Below are 14,863 nucleotides of genomic sequence, written 5' to 3' on the forward strand. Positions count from 1 at the left end.
AATTATATAAAAACTGAGCTGCATGTTGCATAATGGAAAAGGGTCTAACACTTTTAATCTAGGGTTTTGTTATTTATACATTTTGAAACAGTGCATTTTGCTTAGATTACAGCATTTCATTTTCCAGCATAATGCAGAAAAGACTTTTGCACTATAGAATTACAACTATTCTGTCTTTTTAAATACCTGCACAAGTATTTAATTTAATTTTAGCCATACAAAATATTACCTAGCCAAAATGACCAGAAATATACTTACATTGTTTAACACACACACACAAACACATTAGCACAATATGATTACCTTATGCAACTACAGCACATTGTACTGGATCAATGAACACAAGAGATAAAATAGACACAAAATTGGCATCATGACCAAGAAGATTACACATACATTTTGTTTGTTCCCCCGCATCCTAAATAGGTAACATTCATTCCAGAATCAAGGGCATTTCATTGAGCATGCTGCCAATGTTAGGTATTTAAATTTACAGTAATACCAATTACACTGCAAAATGTAATGGGGTAAGGTAAAGATCTGCACTCAACCCCTACCATGACTAGCTAGGCAACTTCAGAAAGCCCACGGTAATCCAAGAATTGCTAACCCTCGTCTACTGCAAATACTCCCAGTATCCCAAATAACCTAGAACCACTATTTTTGTCAGATTTACTTTCTGTTAAGAACATCGTGTAGAGTGTGAGAGCCAAAAGCTCCATCTTCTGCCTTCCACATTTCAAAATGCCATGATAAAAGATCACTAACTTCAGCAAACTGTCAGTAAGTCTGGGCTGTTATCTGCATTAACTCTGACCGCACTTATGAAACTCTAGTTTTATCTTTGATTTAATCAAAATTATAGTACTTAAACAGGTTTACTTTCCTATTGCCTAGTGCATGTTTTATCAGGAGATTGACCAAGACCTGTTTCAGCTGTTGTGCTTGGGAAGTCACAGAGCAAAGGACATAGAGCAGAAAAATTGTCCTGTTAGTCCTCCCTGCAGGACCCAGTCAAGCACTTCATGCCACTTAACAGGACTCCCAGGAAATGTACTACTCTCTGCAGGCCAGTAGAGGAAAATGAGACGAATAAAAAAAACTAGAACACTACAGGAGAGAAAACGTACTCTTGATGTTTCTCCTCACTATTGTTCTTCCTCTACAGGAAGAGACAGTAGAAGCAGTGAATGGATTGCTGCAGCAACCTGTGAAGACAGTGCATGCACCATCTCTTGTAATCAACACATAAAGAACTAATTTAGTAGCCACTGCATCTTTCAAATGAATCTTTGTGAAAAGTTTTAAAAGCTTTCAGGCCGCATTCTCCTTGGCTGCTCATTGTATGAGACTGAGATAAAACAAATCAGGGATAAATAACAGCACATGGTCATCATCTTTGTCTTTGTCTCTTTATCTAAAAAAGTAAATGCACTTCTGTTAAGTGACTCTTGCAGGCAAATCTAACATAGGAAGACATAAAAAATTAAAAAAATATTCCTACCTGTAAGAAGTAAATGATGGTGCTCTATCAAGCAAGACACTTACTAACAGCTGCAATTCCCTACAGAGAACATTTGAAATCATACTCTCACACACATGCCCCACAAAAAAAAAGAAAATTCTCAGAGATGGCCCAGTGGACAGCAAGGGTATATTCAAAAGTCATGTGCACAACAGCCGCTAATGGTACATTTTTAACTGCTTGCACAGGGGTTTATATCCAACTCATGTCCAGGTTTTCTGGTAACAGTCCTCTGTGATTTTCTGTTATGGATTTTTTTGAACCATGCAAGTTTGTTGCAAAAAAACGTACTCCAGTGTTTCATAGAGTTTACTGAAGAAACAATAAAAGGATTTCTAGCAAGTGAAGTCAGGTCAGCATAAATCACCTAGTTTCAAGGTTTTCCAGCCAAGGTTCTTACAGTTAGACAGCTAAGTGCATATTAAATTAGCCCGTATTTTGAAAGAAGATTGTAGTTGCTCAATACAGAGTCCAGCCATTTAGCAAAGTTCTAAGTGATTTTGATATTCTACTCAGAAATACAAGCATGAACATGCTACTCTGATCTCAGCTGAAATGTAGTGTGTTTTGCCCAAACCATAACATTGAAAGTGAAGAACCAGTAGTTTCCCAAGAGAGAACCTGAGGAGGGGGGAAGGAAAATGTTCTTACTGTAACAGCTCGTAGCTTACACTTTCTTACTTCTGGTATCAGAATGAAGACTGAAGATAATTCCTTCCACTGCTTTCACTACTGCAAATATAAATACAGTGAAAGGAATTATAAAATATGGATCTTGTGCACATTTATGTGGATAAAGCCCTTTTTGATTGTTTACTTTCATTCTACTATGTACAATAGCATATACCGAAGTCAAATGGTATGCTAGCTTTGGGGGAAAGGACATTTGGGGATGATTAAGTACATTATTAAAAGAAAGTATTATCATCTTCCCATGCTGCTGCTTCTCATCACTTGTCTTCAAGCTGATGCTTCATTGACAGCTTCAACTCAAATTGAAGACACTACAGGTAGACTGATTTTCTGTGGTTTGCTGCTTATGTTTTTCCATGCACAAAACTGAAAAAGTCTCTTTGTCTCAAATGCTGAGCCCCTTAAGGACTGTCCAGACAAGCAAAATATTAGTCAGAGCATGAGCACGTTGTCTAAAAGGTCAAAAGGGGGGTGGGGGGGTGGAGAGGGTAGTTTATTCATTAGTTTATCTTAGAGACAAAATAGAAGGCTGGCTAGAAAAAGCCTGAGTAGCTTTAACTCAAACTAACAAGTTACACGTGATCTCAGTAAGGTTCTAATTTATTACTAAACAATGTGTTATTAAGACATAATTATGCAAATTAAACACACACTAAAAATAGAGTAACAATGAACCCTACAGACTGGCAATGCATTTTGGGAAGACGAATAAGTGGTTTATGCAACTCGGCTTATCATCAACTTTGAATTTATGCTATAAGGAAAATACATGCTCTCAACCCTGATCAAAACACTATGAAAACAGACATCTCTACCACCCTGTTCTCTTGTGAAAGAGACGCAACGAAGACATTAAGACCTCCAACCAAAGAAAATGCAAGCATACTTGTCAAATAGGAATTCACAGATGCTGTACAAACCACAGGATGTGCAAAGATTTAGTTGCATCGTTGACTGATCTTTCCAAAGCTTGTCCAGTGAACCATCTCAGACCCAAGAACTCACCTACACCCCATCACTCAAGTCCAAAAACTGTGCACTTGAAATGGTGCTATTTTTTCAACCCTGTAAAGCAACTTAAGTATATGTCAGAATGGTTGACATATATTATATACTCCTCTTAGGCTAAAATCTGCTCCATTGACTTAAGTCAGGGTGTAACTCCATGGCAGCCCAAGGCAACCTGTGCCACAGCTGCGAGGGTTCTGCTCTTTCACCTGCTCGATAAACCCAGCAGAAGAAGTTACACCAATGAAAGCGAGAAGGCAGAACTGTGGCACCCCAATGACACACACCCTCTTAGCCTGCCATGGCATGGCACTCCGGACAGTTCCACAATCTTTTTAAAGCCCCCAAAAGTTTGTGAATCATTGCTTCTTTCTCAATAAGATTTGAAAGGCAAGTGTTTTTTTTTAAAGAATGCTTGACAAGGGCAGAAAGAAAAAACTGTTATGTCTGCAGCACTTCAAAAGATGTATAGTTTCACATGTTGTTTCTACAGGAATTTCAACAGCAGCAGTGCCATCTTGCACACTCTTCCCTTCCTGCATTCCTGTGAAGCTGGATGGTAAATCAGAGTGGGAAGTGATCCATCTCAAAGCCAAAAGCTTCCCGCGCTGTCTTGGGTTATTTTTCCAGCCACATCTATACAATGATTTAGTTCACCATACTGACAAAGCAACAGCTGTGCTGGCAAAATACAGGGCCAGTGAGGGGAGGAACAAGACAGCAGGTACCTTGCCTTGTAAGGCAAGAACTTGTTCAATATACTATTACAGCCAAAAAAAGCAGTTGTAGCCTAAGACTATAGCTGTAGGACTTTTTCTCTTCTAGTTGCTTCAAGACTCAAGCAAATATACCCAATGTGAGGCTATAATTTGGTGAGGAAGCACAGGGAGCAATTTGCCAGTAAAATTCTGAAGTTTTGGTTTTGATATCTAGCTGCTGTACTTCAGCCTTACTGAAGGGAGAGGCAGACAGCTTTTAATAATAGGGTTGTGATGACTTTATGAAGGGGAAGTAATACTTAATCAACATGACAGACTTCTGTGATGAGATGACTAGCTCAGTGGAAGAGCAGAGAGCAGGCAGTGTTGTTTATCTTGGCTTTAACAAGGCTTTTAACACCATCTCGCATAACATCCTTACAGGCAAACTGATGCAGCCCAGGCTAGGAAAGTGGACAGTGAGGTGCACTGAAAACTGGCTCAGCTGTCAGGCTCACACAGCTGTGATGAGCAGTACACAAAGTCTGCCTGGAGGCCAGTAACTAGCAATCAACCCCAGGGGTTGACACTGGGGCCAACAGTGTTTGACATCTTCATGAATGACCTAGACAATGGGACAGAGTGCCCCCTTGGCAAGTTTGCAAACAGTACAGAACTGGGAGGAGTGGTTGATACAGCAGATATGTCTGCTGCCACTCTGAGGCACCTCAACAGACTGCAGAAATGGCCCAACAGAAACCTTATGAAGTTCAAGAGGGGAAGAGGCAAGTCCTGCACCTTGGAACAAATAGCTACACACATCAGGACAAACTGACATATCAAGACAAATAAAGAGATGGCTCTGAACATCCTGGTGGACACTGAGTTGATCATCAGCCAGCAACGTGCCCTTGCCAGCAAAGATGATCAACAGCATTGAGGGCTGCATTATGAAAGATCTTACCAGCAGGCTGAGGAAGGTCTTTCTTCCCCTGTGCTCAGCCCTGGGTCCAGTTATGGGTTATCCAGTACAGAGAAAGGACAAAGTACAGAGAAAATATGGACATATTGGAGCAAGTGTAGTGAAAGACTATGAAAATGATGAGCACTTGTCATACAAGGAGAAGCTCAAAGCACTGTGGGTACTTAGCCTTAAGAAGACAAGGCTCAGTATGGATCTTACCAGCCTGATTTTAGGTGGAAGATGAAGCCATACTCTTATTAGGGGTGCTCAGCAAAAGGACAAGAGACAATGGACACAAAATGAAATAAAAGAAATTCTATTTAAACAGAAGGATTTTTTGTGGGGGGGAAAGAAAACTGGTTGCCCAGAATAGTTGTGGAGTCTCCATGCTTGGAGACACCAAAAGCCCAGCTGGACTAGGATCTGAGCGTTCTGTTCCAGATCACTCTGCTCTGAGTAAGGGCACTGAACCAAACAGTCCTCTCCAACCTCAACCATTCTGTGATTCTGTTGTTTTCAAAGATGGATAGGAATTCTGCAAAACACGCCAATTCCAATTCACAGGAGGAAAAAAATGAAACACAAAAATAGCCTCCTCCATCCCTTCTCCCCTCCCCCCTCCCTCCCCCAACAAAAAAAACAGACTAAGCCAGAACAGTTGTAAAGAACCTTGGTTTACCTGAGTGAATTACTTGGAAGCTCCTGACAGGCCATAGTGTTAGAGCTGGGCATACAGGATTTACCAGCTTTTGTTATAAATCAGGAAGCCCTAGAAGCACCTGCTCCAGCTGCAGACTATGTTCTCCCTGTGCTATCTCCCTGAGTCCCCCCAGCCCAAGGCTGTAACAGGTTTTGCTACTCTAAAGGCATACCTAGCATCAGGAAATCAGAGATGGAAGAACCCTTACCAAGACAGGATCTTTGGAAGTTACATCCAGGCATGCACACACAATTTTTAGAAGGCTGGTAACATTTTCAAGTGTCAGTAAACATCCCTGGAGGACCATACGAGCAAAACCATATCTCTGAAACAAATTCAATTTTTCAGCTGCAAGAATATCAAGTCCTTGTTTGTGTACTAGTGCATTGAGGCACTAGTACACTCCGAAGTAATACACTCCAAAGAAAAGGGCTGACAGTCTGAAGACGACATCTGGCTCAGGAAGTTATTGGGCAAATAAATCTTTGGAAAATGCTCAGGATTAATTATAAAAATCCTCTCAGTCACACCAAATCATACCTAATCCTGCTCACACATTGGCTTAGCTCATAATGAAGGAGTTCTCTATCATGTGGACTTAACACTGGGAATATGACATTCCTTCCTCAATCCCTCACCTCATCTCAAGAGGAGGAATGCATGGTGAAAGCTTTGGTATAGAACAACTGCTATAATGCGATAAATTCCCTCATAACTCATGTCTTTCAGCACTCATGCCTGTCACAGCAATTAGCATTTTATCTGTGAGGCTGCCAATAAATAACAAGTCTCATATTAGTTCATTTGCTCATGTCGCTTTTAATGAATGATGAATGACATTTCATCCATGTATTGTAAGATACTGGCAAGAAAACTCTTTATCTTACACAGCACAGCCTCCCCATCTGCTGTCTGCAAAACCTTAACTAGTCAGTCACAAGGTATTGCTTCTTCATCCACCAGCTGAAGTACAGAACGCAATTCAAATATTAAGTACTTTTAACCACTGAATAATGACTGTAGCTCTTCACAATATTAGAAGGTAGTAGAAAAAGTAGAAGCCCTTCTGCAATGTACTTCAAGTTGTAAAAAATCCCCTTTCATGTTTACATACTACACTCGAAAAATTCCTTCCGTTTTCCACCTACGCATTAAAAGTCTGTGATAAACAAGGAAGAATCCTATATGCAGCATCCTCTTCTGCAACTTCATAAAATTTGAAATTGAGCAGAACCTTCTGCCTTAATTTCAAAGGTTTAATTCTGTTACGTGATTTTTAATTTCCCAAACCAGATACACGGAAAAGAGTTACTTTTTGCCTCTGATAAACCTATCATGTATAATTGGCATTAATTAGATACGTCATGGTGCAGGGCAAAGATTATAAACTATTGATAGTGCACAGGGAATTACTCCTGCATGAAACAGCAGTGAAAAATTCCTTATGTTACTTCACTGTTTACCCGCTTTGCATGTTTAGAGCACTTTCTGAACAGAGACTGTATAGAAATGTATACATATTTCACCAAATGAAACATACATTAATTTTTAAAAAAGACAGAAAGTATGACAATAAATCAGATACTCACCTTGTCAACCAATGTCCAAAGTCTGGCCGATGAGCCCACTGGACACCTGTCTGATTCAATGATCGAAGTAGCCGACAGCAAATAAGAATGATCCATGGGCTTGCTAAGCTTATCCACTTATCTGATCCTTTTATGAATTCAGCTGAAGAGGTGGCCTTGCCCAATTTTGAATTACCTGATGCTGGAATGTCTATATTCTTGCACTCAGAGGCTTCCCCAATACTATCAAAATTTTGTTTCACAGTGGTACTATGTTGAGGGTCACATTCTTTCAGAAGAAAATTGTTTCTACAAAGTTCCTGACATAGCACCAAACAAAGCGTATTGATAAGAAAATACCAGGTTTGATGTTCCTCTTCTATAAAACTGCTTGCCCCCAAACTCAAAACATGGCCAACTGTTCCAGCCAGAATCAGCACATCTATTTCTGACCAGCTGGAACTGGACACAACTGGATTCTGCAAACAGGGAAGAAAAAAAAAAAAAAAAAAAAAAAAAAAGGTGGTGAAAGTGTATAAAAATTTCACTTGTGAAAATTCATAGCATGCTTACAGCAGTTTCCTCTAAGACAACAAAATAAACACTGAGACAAATTATTTCTACCTTGACAAATCCACAAAAATTTATAAAAGAATCATTTTAGTGTAGCCTATTTAGCTAGCATTACAACATAATCATACTTTTTAGAATTACATTCTGTTTAAGGGAAAAAACTTCTCCATGAATAATCATCATAACTGTACAGATTGATTCCCTACCATCGTGTAACAGAAGGTTTGAAAAAAGCTTTCCCCCATTGCGCAGCCATAGCAGTAAAAATAGAAATCCTGCAGAAATCAAACTTGAGACGCAGATAACAGGTAATTTTCTAATAGTTTAAATCTGTGCTACCCTCAACTCAGTATAGTAACAGCCTTCACTACTCAAATTAACAAACATTATTTGCATACAGTCTGATTAACCTTGCTTAGCTTGAAATGTGCCTTTCATCATAAAACCTGATTTAAACCTTACCCATCTATTTTTCACTTCACATGCTGTGCCCATCTAAAACCATAATATTCTTTGTCTAATGCCTCCATTAGTTTGATTTCCTGTTCACAGCATCTACGTGGAATTGCCACATCTTCACGTCTCTCTGTGATACGGCTAAAAAGAGAGTGTATGGGCATGTGGAAGGTGAGAGCATCTGGTTCACTGACGTTATCAGGTAAGGGACCTTTTCAGCTCACAGGGAATACGAAGTAACTGGGAAAGCCATATAAAGACCACACAGAGACACAAACCTGATAAGTAGGCACTAAGGGAGATGATAAAGACAACCAAAACTCTTCAGTCATTAACTGAGAGGCCATTAAGAAAGCACAGGCATAGCTCTGAAAAGCATCAGCCTAGACTTTGTAACAGATAAGGCGGAAGTGACAGAATGTGGGTATTATGGATATCTGATGGTGCCTGTGGATCTACACAGACTCATTAAGCAATGCTTCAGGAAAGCATCAAAGGTCGGGCAGAGAGGGTAGTGAGGAACAGCCTGGAGGTAGGGTGCAAAGGGAGGGGAGGAAGGACAAAGAGGCCAGAGTCACATATAAGCAGGTGCCAGTCAGTGCACTTCTCTGACTGAGCCCTGTGGCCGATCACTGCTGCCTATCCTGTCTTACTAAATCTTCTCCTCTTTCTGTGCTACTCCACCCTCTGTCCCACCGGTGGGTGCTGCAAGGTCTCACTGCAAGTAGTTGGAGACAAGCCTGCATGCCAGCAACTTGAGACCAGAGCAAGGAAAAGCAAATGGCAGCAACTGGAGCAGGATCACGGGTCATTGGACTCACACGCCTGTAGTACCAGGGACTTCAGCGCATGAGGGTTCACATGCCAGAGACTGGAGTGGGGACCGCAGCCCACCAGGACTGTGTGCCTCAGGTGCCAGCAGCTGGAGGGATGACAGTGCAAGAGAAGTCAGGTTTCAGCAATAGGGAAGAGTGACCGTGGATCACCAAGCTTGCAGGTTTGCATCAGCAACTGCAGAGCCCAGAGCGAGCACCTATGTGTGACAGGTGACAGGGCCACCGACTGAAGGGACCTCTGTCTGTTTAACTTCTCAAAGTCTGAGCCAGAGGTGGGAACAAGGGCCCAGGCTGGGCATGTGCAGCCGGGCTCCAGCAGCAAGGCAGGACAAACACCCCAGCCCTGGAGGCCACCAGAGCCAGAAGGGACTTGCTAACATCCCCTAACAAATCAGGTTACATACTTGTGAAGCATTTTGGAAAAGAGACTGTCAAAAATCATCCCTTACCATTTTATTTTCTCATTAATTTTTCCTCTATTACAGAATATCAGAGTATCTCTTAAACTGGTATTTTAAAGACCTGATAAACAACAACTTAAAAGCCAAATCAAAACTACTGCATGCTTTTTTTTACTTCAAAACAGAGATCACTGAGGCTACTTTCACGTTCATTTCTTCAGCTGCACGCTTCAACCTCATCATCCTCCTACATTTGACCTTATGAACTTTAAAAAACAGCCTTCAATATTCATACAGATGAAGCTCACAGAGAACATACTCACATTCAGAGATGCACAGTGTAAACCCTGAACTGTTTAAATAATTTGTTAGAAAAATCTAGAAACTCACTAATCTTAGGGCAGGTAACAAGGAAGTGGTATAAGCAATACAAATATCCCTGAGCATCTTAGATGCAAGTCTCGCTTATGCTTAAGATTTACTGACAGCAGCATATGTGTATTTGTTCCGTAAACAAGACCATGTAACATGGAGAGAACAACAGACACACTTGATGCAAGAAGTTAGTTAACGCTATCTGGAATTTTGCTTTGAGGAAAACAACTTTTGCAAAATCAAGATTTTATAAGATATATGTGAAAGAATGCAGAAGGTACAGTTAAAGTTATCACCTATTCACATCACCTCCATTTCTCACATTGTTAACAAAATATATTACATCAGTCACTTCACTTAAAAATAAAGAAAAAAAAATACAACAAAAAAGTCCCCATGAGGTTACGTACAGCAGTAACGGCGGGGGGAGGGAGGGGGGAACCCACTAAAAATTTGCAGAAGAACAGTCATAATCCGAAAAACTGCCTAGGCCCAATCTAAATTTACTAGTATTTGAGATGTCTTTGGTGCTTTTAAGACCACTTCTTTTTGTTTAGTACTCTACTCTGAAAATCAAATACCATAAACTGGTATTTGGAACAAAAGGACGGGGTAGAGAGGTAGTCTGTGCAGAGACCAAAGATGATGAAATTCACAGAGCTGAGGCGAGAAGAGTACATGACTAAACTACAGAAGGTTTAAACTCCAATAATTCCATCATGCTGACCTTAAAAGATCTTTATTTATAAAGACCATTATTTATGAGCGAGCACATAAGCACCATCTGCTTCCAGAGACAAAGGAATCTGAGATCCTCAACAAATGAGAATGAACCAGTCTTCAATATGTCTTCTTTATAAGCCATAACATAAAATCTATATAAGGATTGTTCTCTTGCATCTGTTTGCCATCAGTACTGATATGAAAATGGAAGAAATGATGTATTATCAGTGGGAAACATGCAAAAGCCTCATGAAAATGATGGTGTTAGTGTGAAATGTCCCATTGTCAGAAATCTGTATTTATTCCCTGCTTGACTGACTCTCACAACTCCAGTGAAAAGAGAAAAAATGTACTCCTATATTCACATCAAAGGATTAATGTCCAATGGCAATTATTGATAAACCACATTTCAGACCAGAGTTAGCCACTATGCAAAATGAAAAATTATCTTGCAAATTATCATCTCATAAGCCTTGATGTTCTAAGAAATACTGAAAATAGCTTCATCAAGTTTTTCTAAATTTACTGGTAATCCCTCATATATCAACTGTGCCTTATTAGGAATGCCATCATTACAGTTTTTTTATACAGCCTGACCTTAGATTACTTAGATTGTACTCAGTTTTCAGATCTCGTTTACAGGCACAGAAATGTAGGTCCCATTCTGATATTCACAGCTCTGTCTTTCTAGCTGCTGAATACCTCCAACCCTCAGGAACTCAGCAGGCACTCCAAATACTAAAACACTCATATGACTCGCACTGATGTCTTGGCAAATAATACAGAATCTTTTGTGTAGAAATTTATAAAAGACAGGCTTTCCATTCAAGCCTATAATCTCCCAAGACAAGCATTTTTAGCATTCGATGTATCAGCATTAGTAACTAAGTAATACAGAAACTGACCTCATTGCCCCATCTTTGAGGGTATCTTGCTAGCTTGTTGCAGAAGTGTGAGTACATAAACAATGGAATATATGCATCTCTGCCCATGAAACTTACATTTTCTTCACTTTAAAATAAAATGTCCGTCAGTCTATCTTCTGTGTCCAATTCTAGTCATTTTGCTTCTGTATGGTTGAGAGTAAAGCTCTTTTTCACAAAAATTAACCATCCATAATTAAGGCCTAGCGAATTTTACCATCACTTTTCAGATGAGAAATGTTTTATTTTTCATGGTCACCATCACCCAAAATTTAAATATTTATCATTCTGGTCCCTTCTGATGTTTGAGCTCCTTGCACCCAGTCTTGATTCCCAGTGATGATAACTTTCCTATGACAGAATATTACTTACTCCTGCATTTTCAAAGCACTTTGGGGTCATTTTTGAAAGCTACCCAGTACAGGCAGCATCCAATTACCTTCACCTCACCGCCCAAGTCAAAAAAACACAAAAAAAAAATTGAGATACAATTGCATAAAAATCCTTTGTCATTCAATTAAGTAAAGAATATCATACAGAGGAGGAAAACCAATAATACTTCAAAATGAACACGGTATTTTAAGATAAACAGAAAGAGGGACATTTTGATTACATAATTAAAACCACTATAATTTTGCATTAACAAAAGTTCTCAAAAGCTGTATTTGACAAGCTTTAACTTCTGTGTTATATTTTAAAAAAACTACTGGTTTTGATTTATATCAGAAATCGGAATAAAATACAACTAGGAGTAAACACCATACTTAAGTCAACTACCAAGCAATTAGAGTGAAGCTACGAACAAGAAGTTAAAATTTTGATGATTTTCTGGAATTCGTAAAGGGCTGCAGAACTATTTAAAGCCTGAAGTATCATTAAAAGAAGTGACTGGTGCTGCTAGAAACACAGTAATCAGAACCCATAAATAACAGTCAGGAAGCAGATGCTAACACTGCCTGCACTGGTCTTCAGAAAATTCATGAACTTAGTAATCAGTTTCTATATTCAGCCACAGTGGGCAAAAAAAAGCATTAGAAATGAGAAGCACTTCAGAGAAATCTTTAGATGTTGAACGGAAACAATTTGAAGGAAAAAAAAGCTCTGAAACCATTAACAGGAGACCTTATCTTAATTACTTTTAAAATACCTACATTTTATTGTATAGCATGAGCTTAGAAAAGGCTTTTAGCTTTTTTAACTGGCATGACACTGATTCAGCATTCTACTCTTGCCATCAGAAGAGCAGGGCTTCAGAGCTCTTTCAAAAGTGAAGCCCATATGCAGACTTGCACTGTAGAGACACACAGGATGCAGACACCTGGATTCAGAGATACTCCCAAGTCACACAGAAGGTCCCTTCAAGATCAACACACAACACATACAGACAACCAGTTTCTCCCCTAAAGTCTTGCTATTCTATTGGAAAAGGGGATAGAAGGCGGGACATGAATGTTTGTGAACTACACTGTTTGTGCCCCAGTTCCCAGTAAAAACCCTCTCATGTCCACACTGCAAGCGACACCAGATTATCCACTGCTCCTCTCACAGTCTCCAGGCTCTGTCTTTGTATAAGCAGCTACCTGCAAAAGAATGACCATATTATTCTGCAACAGCCCTGAGACTGGTAAAAATGTAAATCAAATCCACGTCACTGTTTTTATACATTCTAATATGGAGGAACTTACTAACTAAATCTACAAAATATTTCAAGCTTGCTTTGGAACTTGAACAGAGACAGCAAAGCCTATCTGACTGATGAAATATACATCTAGCAATCCAGCCACCAATGGAATAGACTGAATACGGGATGACAAAAATGGATTTCTACATGTCTGGATACAAAGTCATGTCTGCCTCGACCAGAATTACTACTGCCTATACCTCATTAGATATACTTCAGCTTCACACATTTTCAGATATATCTCAGATACCAATATGATCACAGACAAACTTGGGATGGAGAATCCAGTATTTTTTATATTTATCTGCCCCAGCCTTGGAAAAACAAACACACACACAAACCTTCTGGAAAACATTGCTGAAAACCTCCTTGCTCATGTATTATCCACTGGAAGCAGATGATCCAATCATCTGCTGGTATGTCCTGAGGTCCCAGCTATTTAAACTCCAGAAAACATGTATGCACCAATTTCAGATATTCCTTCGTCTTTCTAGTTCAAACAAGAAATGCCTGAATCGATTAACTGTTCCATTACAGGCAAATGGAGATATTTTCAAAGGTGACATGAAAATAAGCATCTTCATGTCCAACAGATGCTAACTGCAGTTCAAGATCTTTAGGGCAGTGAGAAGGGCACACAGCAAGTTCACCACCCTGGACTTCAGGAAAGCAGACTTTGGCCTCTTTGGCAAGATGCTTGGTAGAGTACCACGGGATAACGCCCTAGGGGGAAGAGGGACCCAGGAAAGCTGGTTAATATGCACAGATCATGTCCTCCATGCTCAGGCGCGATGCATCCTGACAAACAGGAAGCCAGGCAAAACCACAAGGAGGCCTACATGGATGAACAAGAAGTTCCAGGAGAAACTCAAACTGAAAAAGGAAGCCTAAGAAGGGTGGAAGCAAGGACAGGTAGCCTGGGAGGAACACAGAGAAACTGGCTGAGCAGCCAGGGATCAGGTTAAGCTAAAGCCCAGACAGAGTTAAATCTGGCCAGGGATGTCAAGGACAACAAGCAAAGCTTCTAAAGGTACATCAGTGATAAAAGGAAGACTAGGAAAAATGTGGGCCCTCTCCAGAAGGAAACAGGAAACCTGGTTACCTGGGATACGGAGAAGGCTGAGGTACTCAACTACTTTTTGGCCTTGGTCTTCACCGGCAAGGGCTCTAACCACACCAACAAAGTCACAGAAGGTAAAGGCAGGGACTGGGAGAATGAAGAACCAGCCACTGTAGGATAAGATCACGTTCCAGACCATCTGAGGAACGTGAAGGTGCATAAATCCATGGGACTTGATCAGATGCATCCAAGGGTCCTTAGGGAACTGCTGGATGAAATTGCTAAGCCACTATCCATCATATTTGAAAAGTCATGGCAGTCTGCTGAAGTTCCTGCTGACTGGTAAAGGGGAAACATTTTTTAAAAGGGAAAAAAGGAAGAGCCGGGGAACTACAGACCAGTCAGTCTCACCTCTGTGCCAGACAAGATTATAGAGCAGATCCTCCTGGAAACCATGCTAAGGCACATGGGAAATAAGGAAATGATAGGTGACAGCCAACATGGCTTCACTAAGGGCAAATCATGTCTGACAAATTTGCTGGCCTTCTATGATGGTGTTACAGCATTGGTGGATAAGGGAAGAACTACTGACATAATCTACCCGGACCCGTGCAAAGCATTTGACACCACCCCACAGGAGATCCTTGCCTCTTAATTAGAGGGATGTGGATTTGAAAGT

General features: G+C 40.2%; 1 protein-coding gene across 2 annotated transcripts in view; it reads right to left on the minus strand.

The window, feature by feature from the left end:
• PIGG (phosphatidylinositol glycan anchor biosynthesis class G (EMM blood group)) overlaps positions 1–14,863 on the minus strand; it is a 90,562-nt gene that overhangs the window by 49,443 nt on the left and 26,256 nt on the right. For both annotated transcript variants that reach the window (XM_074569070.1, XM_074569071.1), the window contains exon 9: positions 7,178–7,635. In XM_074569070.1, the coding sequence (XP_074425171.1) occupies positions 7,178–7,635 (458 nt within the window). The remainder of the gene's footprint in view (positions 1–7,177; positions 7,636–14,863) is intronic.

This window comes from Larus michahellis, chromosome Z, assembly GCF_964199755.1.
Source record: "Larus michahellis chromosome Z, bLarMic1.1, whole genome shotgun sequence".
NCBI lineage: Eukaryota > Metazoa > Chordata > Aves > Charadriiformes > Laridae > Larus > Larus michahellis.